Here is a 19745-nt window from a genome sequence, read left to right on the forward strand (position 1 = left end):
ACACAACAAACCTGAACAAAATTGGAAGAATTGAAATTTTACCTTGTATCTTCTCAGACCACAAGGCAATAAAGGTAGAACTCAACTCCCAACAAAAATTGTGATCCCCACACAAAGGCATGGAAATTAAACAAGCTTATGCTGAATGACACTTGGGACAAGGTAGAGATAAAAAAGGAAATAAATTAACTTCCTTGAACAGTGAAGACAGAAGCTACCAAAAACTTGTGGAACGGTGCAAAATCAGTTCTAAGAGGAAAATTTATCATGTTAGGTAACTACATCTGAAAAACAGAAGAATAGCACACCAATAACGTAATGAATCACCTTAAATAAATGGAAAAGTAAGAGCAAACCAATCCCAAAGCTAGCAGATCACAAATAAATGAAATTGAAAGTAAAAGGATCATTCAGAAAATTAATGAAACACAAAATTGATTCTTTGAAAAGATAAAGAAAATTGATAAACCATTGGCCAGATTAACCAGAAATAGAAAAGCAAAATCTTTAATAACTTCAATCTGAAATGAAAGGGGAAAATAACAATTGATATCACAGAGATGCAAGAGGTTATTTCTGACTACTACCATAAACTTCATGCTCAGAAATTTGACATTGTGGAGGAAATAGACCAATACCCGGAATCACACCATCTTCCTAGCCTTAACCAGGAAGAAATAGATCTTTTGAACAGACCAATGTCAAGCACTGAGATTTCAGAAATAATAAAAGAGCTTCCAACAAAAAAAAGCCCAGGTCCAGATGGCTTCATGCCAGAATTCTATCACACCTTCAAAGATGAGCTTATACATGTCCTGCAGAACCTAATCCAAATCATTGAGAAGAAAGAAACCTTCCCCAACATCTTCTATGAAGAAAACATCATCTTAATTCAAAAATCAGGAAAGGACCTAACTAAAAGAACTACAGACCAATTTCACTAATGAATATCCATGCAAAAATACTCACTAATAGATTGCAGCTACTCATTCAAAAAAATTATACATCATGATCCAGTAGGCTTCATCCAAGTGATGGAAGGTTGGCATAACATATGCAAATCCATAAATGTAATACACCATATCAATAGAAACAAAAACAAAGACCATATAATCCTGTGGATAGATGCAGAAAAAGAATCTGGCAAAATTCAGCATCCTCTTCTAACAAGAACACTGAAGAAAACAGGCATAAGTGGCACATTTCTTAATCTGATTGAAGCTGTCTATGACAAATGCAGAGCTAACATCATATTGAATGGTATAAAACTAAAAAGCTTTTCCACTTAGAACTAGAACCAGATAAGGTTCGCTATTGCCAGTATTATTCAACATGGTTCTGGAAGTTGTAGCCAATACAGTCAGGCAAGAGAAGGATATAAAGGGGATCCAAATGGGGGCAGAGGAGGTCAAACTCTCCCTCTTTGCTGATGATATGATCTTATACTTACAAAACCCCAGAGACTCAACCACAATACTCCTGGAAGTCATCAGAAAATAAAATAATGTCTCAGAGTATAAAATCAGTGTCTACAAATCAGTAGCCTTCGAATACGCCAATAATAGCCAAGTTGAGAAGCAAATCAAGGACACCATTCCTTTCACATTAACTTCAAAGAAAATGAAATACTTAGTAATATACCTAACAAAAGAGGTAAAAGATTTTACAAGGAGAAATATGAAACACTGAGAAAAGAAATTGCAGAAAACACAAACAAATGGAAGAACATATCATGCTCTTGGCTGGGAAGAATCAACATTGTCAAAACTTCTGTTCTACCCAAAGCAATCTACAGATTCAATGCTGCCATTAAAATACCAATGTATTTTGAAGTACTGAAAAAAATAGTGCTTCATTTTATATGGAACCAATAAAAAGTCCTGTTTAGCTAAGGCTATTCTTAGTAATAAAAACAAAGCCAAAGGCATAACCATACCAGGCATCAAGCTATATTACAAGTCCATAGTAATCAAAACAGCATGGTATTGGCACAAAATAGAGAAATAGACATATGGAAAAAAACAGAAAACCAAGAGATGAAACCAGTTTCTACTTTATATTTGATCTTTGATAAACCAAACGAAAGCATACAGTGGAGAAAAGAATCCCTTTTCAGCAAATGGTGCTGGGAGACCTGGATAACCACATGTAAAAGATTGAAACTTGACCCACATCTTTCGCCACTTACAAAAATTGACTCAAGATGGATAAGAGACTTAAATCTAAGACACAAAATGATAAAAATCCTAGAAGAAAGTGTGCTAAAAACTCTTGATGATGTTAGACTGGGGAAAGATTTTATGACATAGATTTCAGCAGCCTTTGCAACAAACAATGAAAATTAACAAATGGGACTTAATTAAGCTGAAAAGCTTCTGTATAGCTAAGGATACAAGCAAAGCAAAAAGACAACCTTCAGAATGGGAAAAAATATTTGCAGGGTATCACTCTGACAAAGGGTTGATAACTAGAATCTACAGAGAACTCAGATTAATCAACAAAACAAGAGTAAACAATCCCATGTACCTCTGGGCAAAAGATATGAACAGAACTTTCTCGGACCAAGACAGATGAATAGCTAACAAACATTTGAAAAAATGCTCATCATCCCTGATCATGAGAGAAATGCAAATCAAGACCACCCTGAGGTATCACCTAACCCCAGTGAGAATGGCCCACATTACAAAGTCTCAAAACTCCAGTTGCTTGTGTGGATGTGGAGAGAAGGGAACACTTTTACACTGCTAGTGGGACTGCAAACTAATACAACTTTTTTGGAGAATCGTGAACTCAAATTAGAGTTCCCATTTGATCCTGCAATCCCATTACTAGGCATTTAACCAGAATTAAAAAAAAATCCTTTTATCATAAGGACATTTGCACTAGACTGTTGATTGCATCTCAATTTACATTTGGCAAAATGTGGAAACAATCTAAATGCCCACCAACCCAAGAATGATTCACATCCTTAGATGTGTGTGTGTGTATAAAATTACACCATGGAATACTATGCAGCCATTAAAAAGACAGAGACTTAGGTCAGGTGTGGTGTGGCTCACACCTCTAACTCCAGCACTCTAGGAAGCAAGGCAAGCAGATCGACTAAGCTCACGAGTTTGAGATCAGCCTGAGCTAGAGTGAGATCTTGTCAGGTGTTATGATGGGCACCTGTAGTCCTAGCTACTCAGGAGGCTGAGGCAAGACAATTGCTTGATCCTAAAAGTGTGAGGTTGCTGTGAGCTATGATGCCATGGCACTCTACCAGGGGCAACAAAGTGAGATTGTCTCAAAATAAATAAATAAATAAATAATAAAAAAATAAAAAAGGTGGAGACTTTATATCTTTTGTATTAACTTAGATGGAGGTGGAGCACATTCTTCTTAGTAAAGCATCACATGAATGGAGAAGCAAGAATCCAATGTACTCAATTCTAACATGAAGGCAGTAGATGATCTAATACAAGGAAGGGGTGGGGTAGGGGAATGAGGGATCAGGGAGGAGGGAGGGTGAGGGGGGCTCAGTGTATAACCCACCTCTTGGGGGTGGGACAGAATTATAAAAGGGACTTTACCTAATAACTATAATCAGTGTAACCTAATTCTTTCTACCCTCAATGAATCCCAAACAATAAAAAAAAAAAAAAGTTAAAATGAGAACAAAAAGATTGATTAAAATGATGGGTTGGCAAATTAAAAAAAAAAGTGGACCTTGGATTCACACCGGTAGCCATATTTTAAACTTTGATTTATGTATGTATCTCACTGTATATGTGTTTGTGTGTGTGTATAGAGACAGATATTAAGAATAACTCTTCATCTTATAGGGAGTTATAAGCTAGTGGGAAAAATTTGAAATGAATCCTTCTTCTTCATCCCAAATGAGATGGGATCTCATGGGAATATTCTTGCATTCTTTAATTCAGGAATTCAAAATCTCCATGGGTTTCTTATTTTCCTAATGATAACTTTGTTTTAGTTTCAATTAAGTAAGGCTAAAAGAAGTATAGGCCTAATTAAATAGAAAATGTGAATGTTTGTGGTACTTTCTATAATAAAGGCATTTGAGAACAGTCTGCTATAGATTGTTTTATCTATGAACTTTCTCTTTAGGGCAAAACAGAAAATTAAGTACAACCAAATACGATTGTTATGAAGTCTGGGGATTGGCTAGGCTACGGCTATATGCATATGCCCAGAAAGTGCTTGGAGAAAGTAAAATAAAGGGCAAAAGATATAAAAGATAATTTGGGCAAGACCTGACCCTCTCATCCTTCTGGTCTTTTCTTTCATGTCCCAGGCATCTAACAATTAGAATGGTTAATTATTTATTCATTCACTCACGGAAACCAGTATATGTTGAGGTTTTACTATGTTACATGCTCTGTGAACAACTTTCATCAGACCATGTCTTTGTGTACCTTACAATCTAGTGGAAGAATCAGGTGAAAAAAATATGAATCATACTTTAGCTTCCAGCACTTACGTCTGCTATTATGTGCTTTTTTTAAAGACAGGTTCTTACTTTATTGCCTGGGCTAGAGTACAGTAGCAGCCTCAAACTCCTCAGCTCACACACTCCTCCTGCCTCAGCCCTCTCAGTAGCTGGAACTATGAGTGTACACTGCTCCACTCAGCTAATTGTTCTTATTTTTGGTAGAGACAAGGGTCTTGCTATTGCTTAGGCTAGTCTTAAACTCCTGGCCTCAAGTGATCCTTCAGCCTTGGCCTCCCAAACTGGTGGGATTACTGGCGTGAGTCACCAGGCTTTGCATTGTAATGATGACTGCTGCTTCTAGAATACAGTGCTAAACTCTACAACAGCATCTTGCCTGGGAGTTATTTGATGCTTAATAAAATGTATTGAATTAATTAATTTAATTCTCACAGTAACCACAAGATAAAGGTAACATCTTTATTTTATTGATGGAGAAACTGAGACATTGTTTCTACTAAAGCCAAGAGTTAAACTAGGTCCTTAGGATGAGAGGATATAACTGCTTGAAGAACAGATTCTAGATTATTTCAGAAGAATAAACATTCCTTTATCATTTTGCCTTTACCCTTGAACATTATGATCTTTCTGGGTCTTTGGGATTCTGGCCATTGGTTTTATTATTCACAGCTCCAGGGATACAGGAATGGTGCCCACAGCCACAAAAATATCTATTCTGAGAGACCCAGCATGTTCCACTGAGACTCAGCCCTGATATGGACCAGCCTCCTCAGCTGCTGGACCCAGGTCTCATGGTATTTGCACTTCCCACTTCTAGGTCTCATCTCCTCCCTTTTTGGCAGCCCCAGGTCTCCAGTCTCCCAGGGTGGCTGTCTCCTCTGAGATCTTGTCTGTAAAGCTTTGTTCACCGCCTTTATGTCTAAGTCACTGTGACCACCTTCCAAGTTAAATATCTGGGGTTGGGTGGACACTAAATTGAAAAATAAGTATTTCCCCTAGGTTATTTTCAACTGGCTAGTGGGCACACCTCCTAGAGCAACCATTTTGCTAGAATGTCTTTCTTTTTCTGTGCAGCTCAGGGGCCGGAGCTCTGGGAACTGTTAATTTCCCCTTTTGCAATGATCTGGCTATTTTACTTTGGCTGTATTCTACCAAGTGACTTACATTCTTTCTCTCTTTCCTAGTAATTAAAATCCCCTATCTGTTTGTTTCTTAATTTGTATGGGGAGGTAGAGTCCCACTTGCATTTGTGATTTGATAGTCAAACTCTGACCCTTTATTTCAGTCTTGACCAAGTCCCGAGGCCATGTGTCTCCCCCCAGGCATAGCAGAGCATCTCTCTTTCTCCTCTGAGTAAAGGGTTCTGCCTCTACCAAACAAACAGAACTTCCAAGCTGCATGTTGTTTTTACTCTTACACCAGCTTCACCAAAGACTACCCACTGAGAAGAAAAGACTACCCATTTGGCTCCATTTGGAGTTTTCATATCTATATATCTATATACACAAGCTTATTGCTTGTATATTTCCTTATAAGTCCTTGGCTTGTAACAATTTGCCAAAGGGCACTTTGCCCAGGTTTTGTGCCTGAATAGCCTCAACTTGTCCCAGAACCTTTCAAACACCTGCCCTGGGCTCTGCTTTGTCACAAACCATTTTCTACAATGGGGTGGTTTACAGTTCAGGGCAAGGCAGATGTTTTCCAGATTGCAGACACTGCAGTTTTTAACTCACTCTGTCAGCAGCCTTCTCCCATGTTTCATAGAAGACCTGTTGTAAGGCAATTTGTCTTTCAGCCATTCCTTCAAACTAAAATTGAACATTACAGGGAATTGGATGGTGGGGAGGGATAAAAGAGAAACAGATAGAGCACTGCTCTGTACAGTTGGAAGCTTAAAAGAAGAGTTATTTTTATGCTACAGAGAATTTCAAGATATTCTTTAGTTTCCAGTCTTTATACATTTTCAACCAAGTAAAGAAAAATTGTGACCTAAAACTTATAGCTAAGTCATGATCCATAAATACTTTTAACCATAAAATATTTTTCTCTCGAAGTGTTTTTTGTTTTTGTTTATTGTGCCCAGTATAGACTGAGCTTACCTCTGATATTTACTCAGAGTATAAGCTGTTCCATCTGCTCTTTGGAAAGCTCTTCATTCTCTGGGGTCACTACCATGCCAGTAAGAAGAGCTTATTGACATACTGACCCCTTGCTGACATAATTCTCATATAATACTGCAATAGCTATTGCTATCAGCTTTGCAAAAAAATTTTTTTACAGTCAAATTTTTGGTAAGAAACAAATGGCACAAGCAAACATACTAACTAAAGGGAATTTTATAAAGAAATTACAAGAAAGGTATTGGCAGATTTAGAGGAAATCAATAAGAATAAATGCAAGACCAGAAGCTAGCAGGCTTGGGAAGTCTCACCACGTAGACCAGTCAGTGCAGCGCACAGCTGAGACTGCAGAGAGGGCTTCATGCACACTGTGGCCTTTGGCAGGGGAGGCAAGCAATCTTTGTCAACCCACAAGGAGGAAGCCAGAGAACAAGTACATAACACAGCAGCATCTCTGTGGCCACCTCCTGAAGGTGCCCTAATTTTCATACACCAGACATGCACCACATGTTCACATCAGTACAATAGGCCCAGTTCCTTATGGTGACCACCTCCTAATGTTGACCAACACCTCACATTCCCGTGTGTGGTCAACTTACGGAGGTTCTGCTGTACTTTCTTCTTGCCCTCCATCTCCTACCTGTGACTACTGGTAGAGGCCAGGGATCCAGTCCAGGGTACCCACTGATACCTGATATTGAGGTCAGCTTCAGGGTAAAGCTGGTATTGAAGGGAGAGGGCATCTAAAATTGAACCTAGTGTCCTTAAATTGTTTTGTAAGAGTCAAACATTCAGTAGATGCCTAAATAAGTTATGCCAACTCAGTTTATAAAATCAGAGAACCTTGGGAGTAGCCACAGAAGTCACCCAGCCTCTGCTTGAACAGACCTTTCCAGAGGCAGGGAAATCGTTCCTCTCCAAAGTGGTCACGGAGTGGTCTCCACTGCTTAAAAGTTCTGCTTTGTAAGCTAGAAACCAAAGCTTGTATGTGAAATCTGATTTTTTAAATGTTAACTACTAATTCAATTTTTTTAAACCCTAATAAAGAACAAGTCTATGGACTAGATCCAGTTTTTAATCTCGGGGTGATTTCTCATGCAGATTTGACATGTGTCACATCTTCCCCTTGACTCCCATCTCCCCCTCCTCTGGATGTTTCTTGCTCTTCCAAAATCCTTCTTTAAAATGTGCCCATTAGAATGGAAGGCATCTTTTGGTGTTTTTTAGCCAGAGCTGGTAGAAGAGGACCATGATGTTCTTGTTCATTACTCAGTATTGCCAGTGAAGGCTGTTATTTTGCTGCAAGTGCCATAGATATCTTTGGAGCAATTTCATTGTGCTATTGCTGAAACCAATGTGGTTTAGTACTCTGGTGGGTTTCTTTTGTTGTTGTTGTTTTGCTGTTGTTTAGTTACATTAATAATTATTTAGCAGGTTTCTCTAATGGATTTTATAAGCAAGTCTTTAACTTAACTATAAGTTGTAAAATTTCAAATTGCTGGTTTGGGTTCATTTAGCCTATTGAAAATGATCCTCTAAAGTTTTACTTTGCAGATAGGTATCTTTCCTAGATTTGGGCTATTTCAAGTTTGAGGAACATATCATCAGTGATAATGTTAAAAAAAGAAGCTTCTCTCAAGCAGAGAGACAATTTGACAGTGAGTTGCTGATTATTCAGTAAAGGTATATGGTGACTTATAAACCCATCTAATTATGTTATTATCCAGACCTCCATCTTGTCCACCTTGACCAGATGTTTTGCTAAAGTTTAAATGTGCTTTGTCTACCACTGTAAAATAATCTCATCAAAAATGAAAGATTTAATTTTATACTAAATTCTGGTACATGGGCTCAGTGCTTATAGCTCAAGAGGCTAAGCCGCCACCCACATACATTAGAGCTGGTGGGTTTGAATCCAGCCCAGGCCTGCCAAACAACAATAACAACTACAACCAAAAAATAGCAGGGCATTGTGGTGGGTACCTGTAGTCCCAGCTACTTGGGAGGCTTAGGCAAGAGATTCACTTAAGCCCAGGAGTTGGAGGCTGCTGTAAGCTGTGATGCTATGGCACTCTACCCAGGGTGACAGCTTGAGGCTCTGTTGTAAAAATAAATAAATAAATTTTGGCACATGAAGATTAGCCAGATAAAAATGTAGGCAAAGGACTTGAATAAACATTTCTCTGAAAAATACATACAAATGGCCAAGAAGTATGTGAAAAGGTGTTCAGTATCACTAAGAATTAAACAAATGCAAGTCAAAACCTCAAAGAGGTACTACCTCACACACATTAGGATGGCCATTTCCACAAAAGTAGAAAATACCAAGTGCTAGTGAAGATGCAGAGAAATTGGAATAATTGTATATTGTTGTTGGGAATGTAAAATGGTACAGCTGCTATGGAAATCAATAGAGAAATTCCTCAAAAAATTAAAAATAGAATTATCAGGTGATCCAGCAATCACACTTCTTAGTTTTTATCAAAAAAACTTAAAGCAGGGTCTTAAACAGATATTTGCACATCCATGTTCATTGCAACATTATTCACAATAACCACAGGGCGGAAGCATCCTAAAAACCCACTAATAGATGAACAAATGAATGAAGAAAACACAGTGTACACAAACAATGGAAGGGTGGTCTTTAAAAAGAAGGAAATAAACATTCTGATACAAATATCTTTATTATAATGCGATTTTTGGTCTTTTGGACGTATACCTAATAAAGGAATTGCAGGATCAAATGGCAGGTCTATTTTTAGTTCTCTAAGTGTTCTCCAGACGTCTTTCCAAAAGGAACATATTAGTTTGCATTCCCACCAGCAGTATAGAAGTGTTCCCTTTTCTCCACATCCATGCCAGCACTGGTTTTGGGATTTTGTGATACGGGCTAATCTTACTGGAGTTATGTGATATCTCAATGTAGTTTTGATTTGCATTTCTCTGATGATTAAGGATGCTGAGCATTTGTTCATATATCTGTAGGCCATGCGCCTATCTTTTTTACAGAAATTTCTTATCGAGTCCCTTGCCTGGCCTGAGATGGGATCATTTGTTCTCTTCTTGCTAATATGTTTGAGTTCTCTATGGATTCTGGTTATAAACCTTTGTCAGAGACATAACTTGCAAATATCTTCTCCCATTCTGAGGGCTGTCTGCTTGCTTTACTTACTGTGTTCTTGGCTGTGCAGAAGCTTTTTAGTTTGGTCAGGTCCCAATAGTGTATTTTTGATGTTGCTTCAATTGCCCAGGGGGTCCTCATAAAATTTTCTCCCAGGCTGATTTCTTCAAGTGTTTTCCCTACAATTTCTTCTAATATTTTTATAGTTTTATGTCTTAAGTTTAAATCCTTAACCCAGTGAGAGTCTAACTTAGTTAACAGTGAAAGGTGTGGGTCCACTTTCAGTCTTCTACAGGTCGCTAGCCAGTTCACCCAGCACCATTTGTTAAATAGGGAATCTTTTCCCTACCCAATGTTTTTAATTGACTTGTCAAAGATGAGGTAACGGTAAGTAGCTGGATTCATCTGTTGGTTCTCTATTCTGTTCCATACAGCTACCTCTCTGCTTTTGTGCCAGTACCATGCTGTTTTGATCACTATTGATTTATAGTATAATCTGAGGTCTGGTAGCATGATTCCTCCTGCTTTGTTTTTATTTTGGAGTAATGTCTTGGCTATTCGAGGTTTTTTTCTGACTCCATATAAAGTGAAGTATTATTTTTTCAAGATCTTTAAAGTATGACAGTGGAGCTTTAATAGGGATTGCTTTAAAAGTATATATTGCTTTGGGTGGTATGGACATTTTAACAATGTTGATTCTTCCCAGCCATGAGCATGGTATGTTTTTCCATTTGTTAACATTTTCAGCTATTTCTTTTCTTAGAGTTTCATAATGCTCTTTATGGAGCTCTTTCACATCCTTTGTTAGGTAAACTCCCAAATATTTCATCTTCTTTGGCACTATTATGAATTTTGCAGCCCAATTCATAATTGCTAGGTCATGTAAGAAGCCCAAGTGCCCATTGATCCATGAATGGATCAATAAATTCAGGTATATGTATACCATGGAATACTATGCAGCCATAATGAAAGGTGGAGACTTTACCTCCTTCATGTTTACATGGATGGAGCTGGAAAATGTTCTTAGCAAAGTATCTCAATAATGGAAGAAAAAGTATCCAATGTACTTAGCCCTATTATGAAACTAATTTATAGCTTTCATATGAAAGCTATAACCTAATTATAGCCTAAGAATATGGGGAGGGAGGGGAGGGAGATGGATGGGTGGAGGGCGAGTGATCGAAGGGATCACCTCTATGGTTTATCTCACAAGGGTACAAGTGAATCTTTCTAAAAGTAGAATATAAATGTCTTAACACAATAACTAAGAAAATGACAGGAAGGCTAAATTAACCAGTTTGATGAAGATATTTTGAATTGTATATGAAAACACCACACTGTACCCCATGATTGCATTAATGTACACAGCTATGATTTAATAAAAAAAATAAATAAATAAAAGATAAAAAGAAAGAAATTTGGTCACAAGCTGCAACATGAGGAACCTTGAAGACATGCTAAGTGAAATGAGCTGTCACAGAAAGACATGTAAGGTCTGATAATTAAGTTCACAAACTTGCAGCCATACCCTTATGTTGGCAGCACTATACAGACAACTCAGTAAAGTTTCCTAACCTGGGTACATGAGTGCCTCACAGCTGTGTTTGTGTCAGTGGGTAGTGGTGTCTTCCTCAGTGGTGTTCATTATTGTTGCATGTTTTTGTGTGCCATTGAAAGAATGTTGGAGCTTGAATTAGAGCAACAAACAGACCTTAAATTTCTTGTTAAACTTGGCAAGAGTAGAAGTATCAGGGACATGTCAGTCCAAGTTTGTATGGATAATGCCATGAAGAAAACAGCATTGCACAAATGGATTAAACGTTTTTCTGAGAGAAAGCATCACGAATGAAGAGAGTCAAGCCAGCCAGTAATGAGCAGAACTGATGAAAACATTGCAAAAGTGTAATGTTTGCATTGAAATTGAATTGAATTGTGGGTCAGAATCATCAGCTGACTTTAAGAAGCATAGGAGATGAAACATTGATAGACAAACAGGAAACTGTTAACTGAAAATCTTGGCATGAGAAAGGTGTGTGCAAAAATGGTCCCAAAGGAGCTTTTTACTGATGGACAAAAGTAAAGGAGAGTCAAAGTTTACTGACAGATTTTGCTGAGGCAAGATGATGTTTTGGGCTGTGTTGTCACTGGTAATGAAACGTGGGTGTACCAATATGACTGAGACAAAGTGTCAAAGTGCACAATGGAGATTAGCCAATTCTGCACAACCAAAAAATTTCCGTCAGTCTAAAACAAAAGTCAAAACTATGTTGCTAACTTTTTCCATATCAGAAGGATTGTTCATTAGAAATCTGTACCAACTGGAAAAATAACCAAGTTTACTATTTGAAAGTACTGAAAAGGCTGCATGTAAAACTTTAGATGAAAATGACCTAAAGTTTTTGCCAATAACTCATGGCTTTAGGATCACAACAATGCACCAGCTCACACAGCATGGGAGTTTTTAGCCAGTAAACAAATAATTGTGTTGAAACACCCTCCCTATTCACCTGATCTGGCCCCCAATGACTTCCTTTTACCCAAAGATAAATACTGAAAGGAAGACATTTTGATGACATTCAGGACATCAAGGATAATACAATGGTAGCTATGATGGGCATTTCAGGAAAAGAGCTCCAAAATTGCTCTGAAGGATGGACTAGGTGCTGGCATCGGGGCACAGCTTCCCAAAGGGAGTACTTTGAAGGTGACCCGTAGAGATATTTAGCAATGAGGTACGTAGCACTTTTTCTAGGATGAGTTTTTAAACTTAATTGTCAGACCTTGTCTACTGTATAATCTACTTATATAAGTTATCTAAAATTGTCAAATTCATAAAAACCAAATGTAAAATGTTGTTAAATGGTATAAAGTTTCAGTTTTACAAGATATAAAAGTTCTGGAGATTGGTGACATAATAACGTGAATACACTTAACATTACTGAACTGTCCAATTAGAAATGGTTAAGATGGTAAATCTACCTTGTATTTTTTTGTATTGTTCATTTGTCTTTTGGTGGTTTTTTGATCCAGAGTCTGACTCTGTTGCCCAGGTTAGAGTGCCATGGCATCAGCCTAGCTCACTGCAACCTCAAACTCCAGGGTTCAAGTGATCCTGCCTCAGCCTCACTACAGGCACCTGCCGCTTGCTAACTTTTCTATTTTTAGCAGAGATGGTATCTCATTCCTGATCAGGCTGGTTTCTGAAACTCCTGAGCTAAAGTATTACTCCTGCCTTGGCCTCCCAGAGTGCTAGGATTAAAGGCATGAGCCACTACACCCGGCCCTCTATGTTTTTTTTTTTTTAATTAAACATTTTTTAATTATTAAAAAAAGATTAGCCCAACTCTTTTCTTTCATAAAAGGGAAAACTGAAGGTCTGAGAATTTATAAAAACTTTCAGTGAACTTGCATGGATTCCAGTTACTAACGTGTTTCCAAATGTTCATACATGAGTTACTGCCTCTAACTTACTATAATTTTTTGTAGAGGAAAATTCTAATCACTGTATACACTCTGATGAGCATTTTTTAAAGAACTAGTTTGAGAATACATATCATTTGCTTAGTATTTCCATAGTCAAACCAGGAGTGAATGCCTGGACTGGGCCTGCTGGCTGTGGGTGTCATTACCACACTCTCTCTTTGGCTTCTGGGCATATGTTTAAATGTCACTGGTGCACACCCACCTGCTACAGACCTGCTTATGTTATAGTTTTCAAATAATAAATGGTAGTGATTCCTGTTTAATTTCTATAGTTTTTAATTTTTTTCAGTCAAGGTCATAATTTAAACTTGTTTAATTTCCTTTGACTTCTAATATTCTAAAGATTTCCTCCCACCTTTGCCATATTTAAAAATGAGAGTGTTTCTTGTTTTAACTCAAAGTAATATCTCAGATAATGTTTCACTTTATAAAAAATACCTCTTGAGTAAGAAATCAACGATTACCTTGCTTTTAAAGCTTCAGGATAAAAAAGAAGTGTTTTCTCCATTATACTTAATTATTAATCAAAGTATTGAATATCATTGTAAAAATAAAGTAGGAATATCAGATGTGAACTGTGATAACAAATTGTTGCTTTTTGAAAGGAAATTAATCATGTGATATGGACTAAATTATTAGTTTAAAAAAATCCCAAGTATTTAACTAGAGGTAACTAATACGCGCATTTAACTTTTGAAGCAGTTATTCCAAAGTCTAAGAATCTTCACCCTTCTAATTTTCACCCAATTTTTCTCTGCAGTGCATTGGAAGTGTCCATTTCCCTTTAACATGAATAGCAAGAATAATTTCCATTATTCTGATGTGATTTTTTTAAAATAATATAAGCCCCACCAGATATTAGTTGTCATTGAAAGGGAACCTTGGAATCTTAAATAGAATGGTGAAAAACAATTCCATATAATATTTTAGGGTAATTTTATTAGTGATATAATTTAAAACACATAGAAGCATTGAAGGCGGGCAGGCTTGCATTCCAATGTACACTCTCCTACTTTCTAGTTTTGGAGAATTATTTATCCTTCTGCAGCCTCCCTTTCTCTACCTGCAAAATCCAGATAACACCAAAGTACCTGCTGGATTAAAATAAAAATAAAAATGCTAGGATGTAACAAATGAGTTTAGCAGATACTAGTTTTCTGATTTTCCATTAGTAAGGTAAATTGTTTTGTGGAATATTTTTATAGGAGGTTTTTTGAGCCAGAGTCTCCATCCCCTTCTGGCCAAGTACAGAGAGCTGGATAGGGAAGGGAGCAGGTCCACTGAGGGCTCACCATGAGCCTGGGTTTGTTTTCTGTCACTTCCCGCATGACCACCTATTGTTTTGCTTGATTATTTCACTTGGCAAAAAGACATTGTGCCCTCTGTGCTGGTTTGCAGTTAGAAGGGGCCAAGTTGACTATTCAAAGGATTTAGCTTCCTGAAGTTTGTTCTCCTGCAGACCTACAGGGGCATTTGTCCCAGACCTCCTGTTTACAAGAAGAGGTCTTCATGAATAATCAGATAGGGAATGAATACAGAATAGACTCCTTTGTTTGCCAGACAGGTGAGATCCTACTTTATTTTGTTGCTAAAAATCTAGGCTGGAAAAATGATGATTACATTAGCCTCATTGCTTTTGTAATCAGTACCCTCATAATGATTTCATTGATAATCCAAGAATAACAACAGATTCCCCTTCCCTGCACTGACTCAGGGTACTGAGAAATTTGAAAATGGTTTATAATATTAATAATGAACATGGCACTCAACAACTGTATGGCAATTTCCAATTATTCAAGATTCTTTCATGAACATCATCTCATCCAATTCTCACATGACCCAAATAAGATTAATAGATCAAGTATTGTTATCCTCACTGAATAAATGAGAAAACGAAAACAGCAGTCAGAGAAGTTGTTCTTGCTTAAGTATTTAGCATTTCCAGCCCCAAACTTTTGTTCATGATTCCCCTTCTACTCTAAGGGTAAAGAGCAAACATTGAGTTGTTCAGTTGTAACTGGTACTAGGATAGATTTATTGTCTGCATCAATTCTGTGAAGTAAGTGTTATCATTCCCATTTTATAGATGAATCTGCTCAGAAAGGCTTAATGCCCGAGTGCCTGCTGAAGGACACCTAGATCATGACAGGGGTTTCTACTCTGACACATGGCACTTCCCCGATTCTGCTACATTGTTTCTAAAGTGTAAATATAAGTGTGTGTGAGAGAGAGAGAGAGAGAGAAAGGGAAAGAGAGAGAGAGAGAGAGAGAGTATCTAAGTGGTAGAACTCTTATGCTTTGAGATGCCTGTCCTCCTGTCTGTCTGCAGACATGTGGATACAGTTGCTACCAAAGCACCCAGCAATGACTAAAACAGCCTCTCACACTGCCTGGGTGACAGACTTACCTGTCACAATGTAGAAAGTAATTGAGTTCAAAAAAACATGTCTGGCAAAGCTTCCATGTTATTCTCTACTGTTTTCACACTCCTCTCGAGCTTCTTTACCTTCATGAAACAGGAGAAACCCTACAGTGGGAAAATGAGCACAAAGCAACAGCCGTTGTCCAATTGTAGGCAGGGTGGGTGATAGTAGGCAGGGTCCAGGGGAAGTGAGACTGGCAAGGAGTCCCGTCTTTTGACTTCCTAGCTGCACGTCTTTGGGCAAGTTACTTAACCACACTGTCCCTCAGCTTCTTCGTTTATAAAAATGGGGATGTCACCTATTTTGGAGTTGGTCATGACATAAAATTGGTTCATGAAAAGTACCTGTTTAGTAGTAGTAATAACAGCTAACGTGGTTTTGTTCCAGTAGAAAACACTTGATAAATATTTAAATTGCTATTATTTTTATACTTCATCGCCAGATTTAATCCCTCTTCCAAAGGGCTAACTCATAAAGCCTTGTTCCAACCCTAGGTTGTAGCACTTACAACAGTACATTCTAATTATCTTTTCTGTATTTTCCTTCACAAACCATGAGCTCCTTAAGAGCAGAGGAGATGTCCTATTTCATTTTATATTCCCAGTGTCTAGATTAGTGCATGCCCACATAGCTTTTGTTTGTTGACTTAGTAAATGAGTGGAAAGATAATTGAATGGATGCAGGGTTAATTCTTTTGTAAAGTAAATAATAATATCTGAATTTTGTGTCAATCAAAATTTTTATACTTTTCAGTTTTTTTTAACAAAAAATAGCTGATCTTGGTGATCAGGACCTGTCATTATGTAACCCCTCTAATAACTAGCCATAATTCTTATGTATATTTTACCACTGAAGTGGTTCATTAATGATAATATATGCTCTAGAGATTTTCTTTTAATGGTCAGACTCAAATTGATAGAAAAGAAAAGCATGTCTCATGTTCTTCTATACATATTATATTCTTTTCCAAACATTGGTAAAGTGGATATATAAGATTTCAGAAATATACTTCAGTGTTAACACTCATAATTATTGGGTTCATATGAAACCCCTTAGGAAGAATTTGGGGGTTTCAAAAAAAGAGGACAGAGGGGGAGGGGAGGAGGGAAGATATTGGAGGGGATCCAACCTATGAACATAATGCAATGATACATTTCTATCCTATTAAGAATAAAGTATGAATGGTTTTACAACAACAAATAAGTAAGCAAGGAGTGGTTTTGTAAATCACTTAGATATAAACATTCCACATTGTATATGAAATTAGCAGATTGTATCCCATAAATACCTTAATGTACACAGTTATGATGTAATAAAGAATCTTAAAAAATGTGTTCAGCTATGCAGTGCTGCTATGCTGGAGGGTATTGTAGACACCTTCCAAAACCAACACTTCAGTTTTGCAGATGAGAAAAATGAGGCCCATAGATGTGGATGTTTTGTTCAGGGTCACACAGCTTATCAAAGACTGAACCAACTTGGACTTTAGGTCCCCATATTCTCAGGCCAGTGGCTTTTTGGACAATAAGACCAGGATTCTTTTTTGGGGGCGGGTGGGGACATTCAAAATTTATTTTCCAACAGACAGATGGCATCAGCAGGTACAGCTACAGGGGTTTCTCTGTAGATTATACATTCACCAAGCATCATCAGCTCAACAGTGAGAAAGCCACTGATGTGTTCTATGTAGCAATATCCACTTCCCAGTGTAAACAGTTCCTATTACTGTGTTCACTTAAAATTCCAGAAGGAAAGGCACAACTTGGCACAAAAAAGAAAGATTCTAAAGTCAGGTGCAATAACTAAGAAACAAGACTTTGGGTACCAGTCTTAATCCACTTTTTGATAAGGGCCTTCCACTGGGAGGGGAAAGACTTCTCTGCCCAGAGAGACCAGGATTCTTTAGTGATATTGATTCTGGGAGATACAGGACTGGCTGGTCTGTAAGTCCAAACTACCTAAGACAAGAGAACGGTTTCTGAAACACCAAGGTGTGCTGGCTGATCTAGGCTGGAAGCCAGTGGAAGAAGAGCCCTGTGGTCCACGCATTGTCTCAGCTATCGCCATTCATTCTCACGGCATTTAGTTTTTAGGGTGTTGGAGAAAGGCAGGCCTGCCACTTAAGAGAAGGAAGGTTAGACCCCACGCACACATACAAGGTCTTCATAACGTCCCTCTATAATTTATAAACGTTTGAACTTCAGATTTTTAAACTTTAGTAAATCATGTTGAAGGTTTGATAGAAACAAAGTGTAATAAGCTATGGGATTTTTTTTTTTCTCACAGTGGATTTGTGTGTATAGAAGAATAAAAGATCATTTTAAACAATGCAGTGTAATGTTTACATGTTATTTTAATAAGTATAACTTTTGCTCTGTTTTGTTTCTGGACCCAGATTCAAAGGATTCCAAGGAGAAGAATAAAATGGAGATCCTGTACATACTGGTGCCAAGTGTGGCCATTCCGCTGGCTATTGCTTTGCTCTTCTTCTTCATCTGTGTCTGCCGCAATAACCAGAAGTCATCGTCACCACCAGTCCAGAGGCAACCAAAACATGTCAGAGGTCAAAATGTAGAGATGTCAATGCTGAATGCATACAAACCCAAGGTAACATGAGCAGTACAGAGCTGTGTTTATTCCATGGGCTAAAGCAAACTTTACAACCCTCCCATGCTTAGGGATCAAATGCTATAGAATCAGAGTTTCCAGTGCTCGAGTTTACTTGCAGCAAGTGCAAAAACTAACCAGGTACCTTTAACTTTGGGCAGGGAACCATGTATGTTTAATTTTACACAGTCTACTTCAGAGCTGGGCTTTCCAAAGCACTGCCTTAGCACCAAGTTTGCTGGGCTAGAAGGGATCCTTATATTATCCTGGCCAGCCCTTCAGGACTCAGAATGCAAGCCATTTTTCAAAATTTCAAAGAAGGAAATTTCAATACTTTCCAACCAAACTGAGAGAGATCAAGCATTGTTCACAAACTTCACTGTCTGGAAATCTTTCTTTTTTGGAGTTTTTGACTGGGGCCGGGTTTGAACCCACCACCTCCAATATATGGGGCTGGCGCCCCACTCCTTTGAGCCACAGGCACTGCCCAGGAAATCCTTTTCATTGTGCAACAATGTGCATATAGTTAAAACTTTTATACTATATACTTAAAAATGTTTAAGATAGAAAATTTTACGTTGTGGGCTTCTTAAAAGTTTATTTGTATTTATTTACTTATTATTTTTTGAGATAGACTCTCACTCTGTTGCCCTGGGTAGAGTGCCATGGCACTAGCTCACAGCACCCCCAAATTCCTAGGTTCAAGTGATCCTCCTATCTCAGCCTCACTAGTAGCTGGGCCTATACACACCTGTCACAATGCCTGGCTGATTTTTCCATTTTTAGTAGAGATGGTGTCTCACTTGTACTCAGGCTGGTCTTGCACTCCTGAGCTCAAGGGATGCTCCCACCTCCATGGTTTTTGTTTTTAATGACAATCTTTAAAAAGCCCTAAGCCCTATTCATGCCTAACTTAAATACTTTTCTCTTTAGCTAGAACAAGTTTTAAGAGAAGTGTGGTCCTTACAACAATCTTTGAATGCTGTTTTATGACAGCCCTTCTTAGCCTTCCCTCTCTGTGCTAAATCACAAATTTAGCTTTTTGCTTTTTTTTTTTTTCATATCTTTCAACATTTGGATTGCTCAAGGTCCTGGGAATGACCCTGGGTCACCCCTGTGCTACATCTTGGAACTGAAATACAACAGAAGCTTTCTGTCAGGAAGGCCAACACCTCAACCTCAGTGCTCTCAGCAAAGGGATTTTATTTAAACAATTTACATTCAAAAGTCTGTCTTTTCTAATTGCTTCAACTCCATAGGAACAGTCATTCATTCACTCACAAATACTTACCTTCTCTGTCAGTTAGTGACCATAATATTCTTTTGACCCTCATGAAGAGGAGATTCATTTCTTTCTTTTTCTGATAATGACCTAATATTTATTGTCAGTTTTTGTGACATTGGCATGCAGAGACAAATTTAACACATAATGCAAATTAATTGCATTTAGTTCTGTTTCTTTAAGACTTCTTAAAATTTTTCAGAATATTAAGGGGGGTACAAATGTTTGGTTACATAAATTGCTTTTTTTTTTTTTT

General features: G+C 37.7%; 1 protein-coding gene across 1 annotated transcript in view; it reads left to right on the forward strand.

Moving 5' to 3' along the window:
• ROR1 (receptor tyrosine kinase like orphan receptor 1) overlaps positions 1-19745 on the forward strand; it is a 432169-nt gene that overhangs the window by 391593 nt on the left and 20831 nt on the right. The window contains exon 8 of the mRNA XM_003793137.2: positions 17996-18207. Within this exon, the coding sequence (XP_003793185.1) occupies positions 17996-18207 (212 nt within the window). The remainder of the gene's footprint in view (positions 1-17995; positions 18208-19745) is intronic.

The sequence above is a fragment of the Otolemur garnettii genome, unplaced genomic scaffold (assembly GCF_000181295.1).
Source record: "Otolemur garnettii isolate 467f Iridium unplaced genomic scaffold, OtoGar3 scaffold00066, whole genome shotgun sequence".
NCBI classification, from domain to species: Eukaryota; Metazoa; Chordata; class Mammalia; order Primates; family Galagidae; genus Otolemur; species Otolemur garnettii.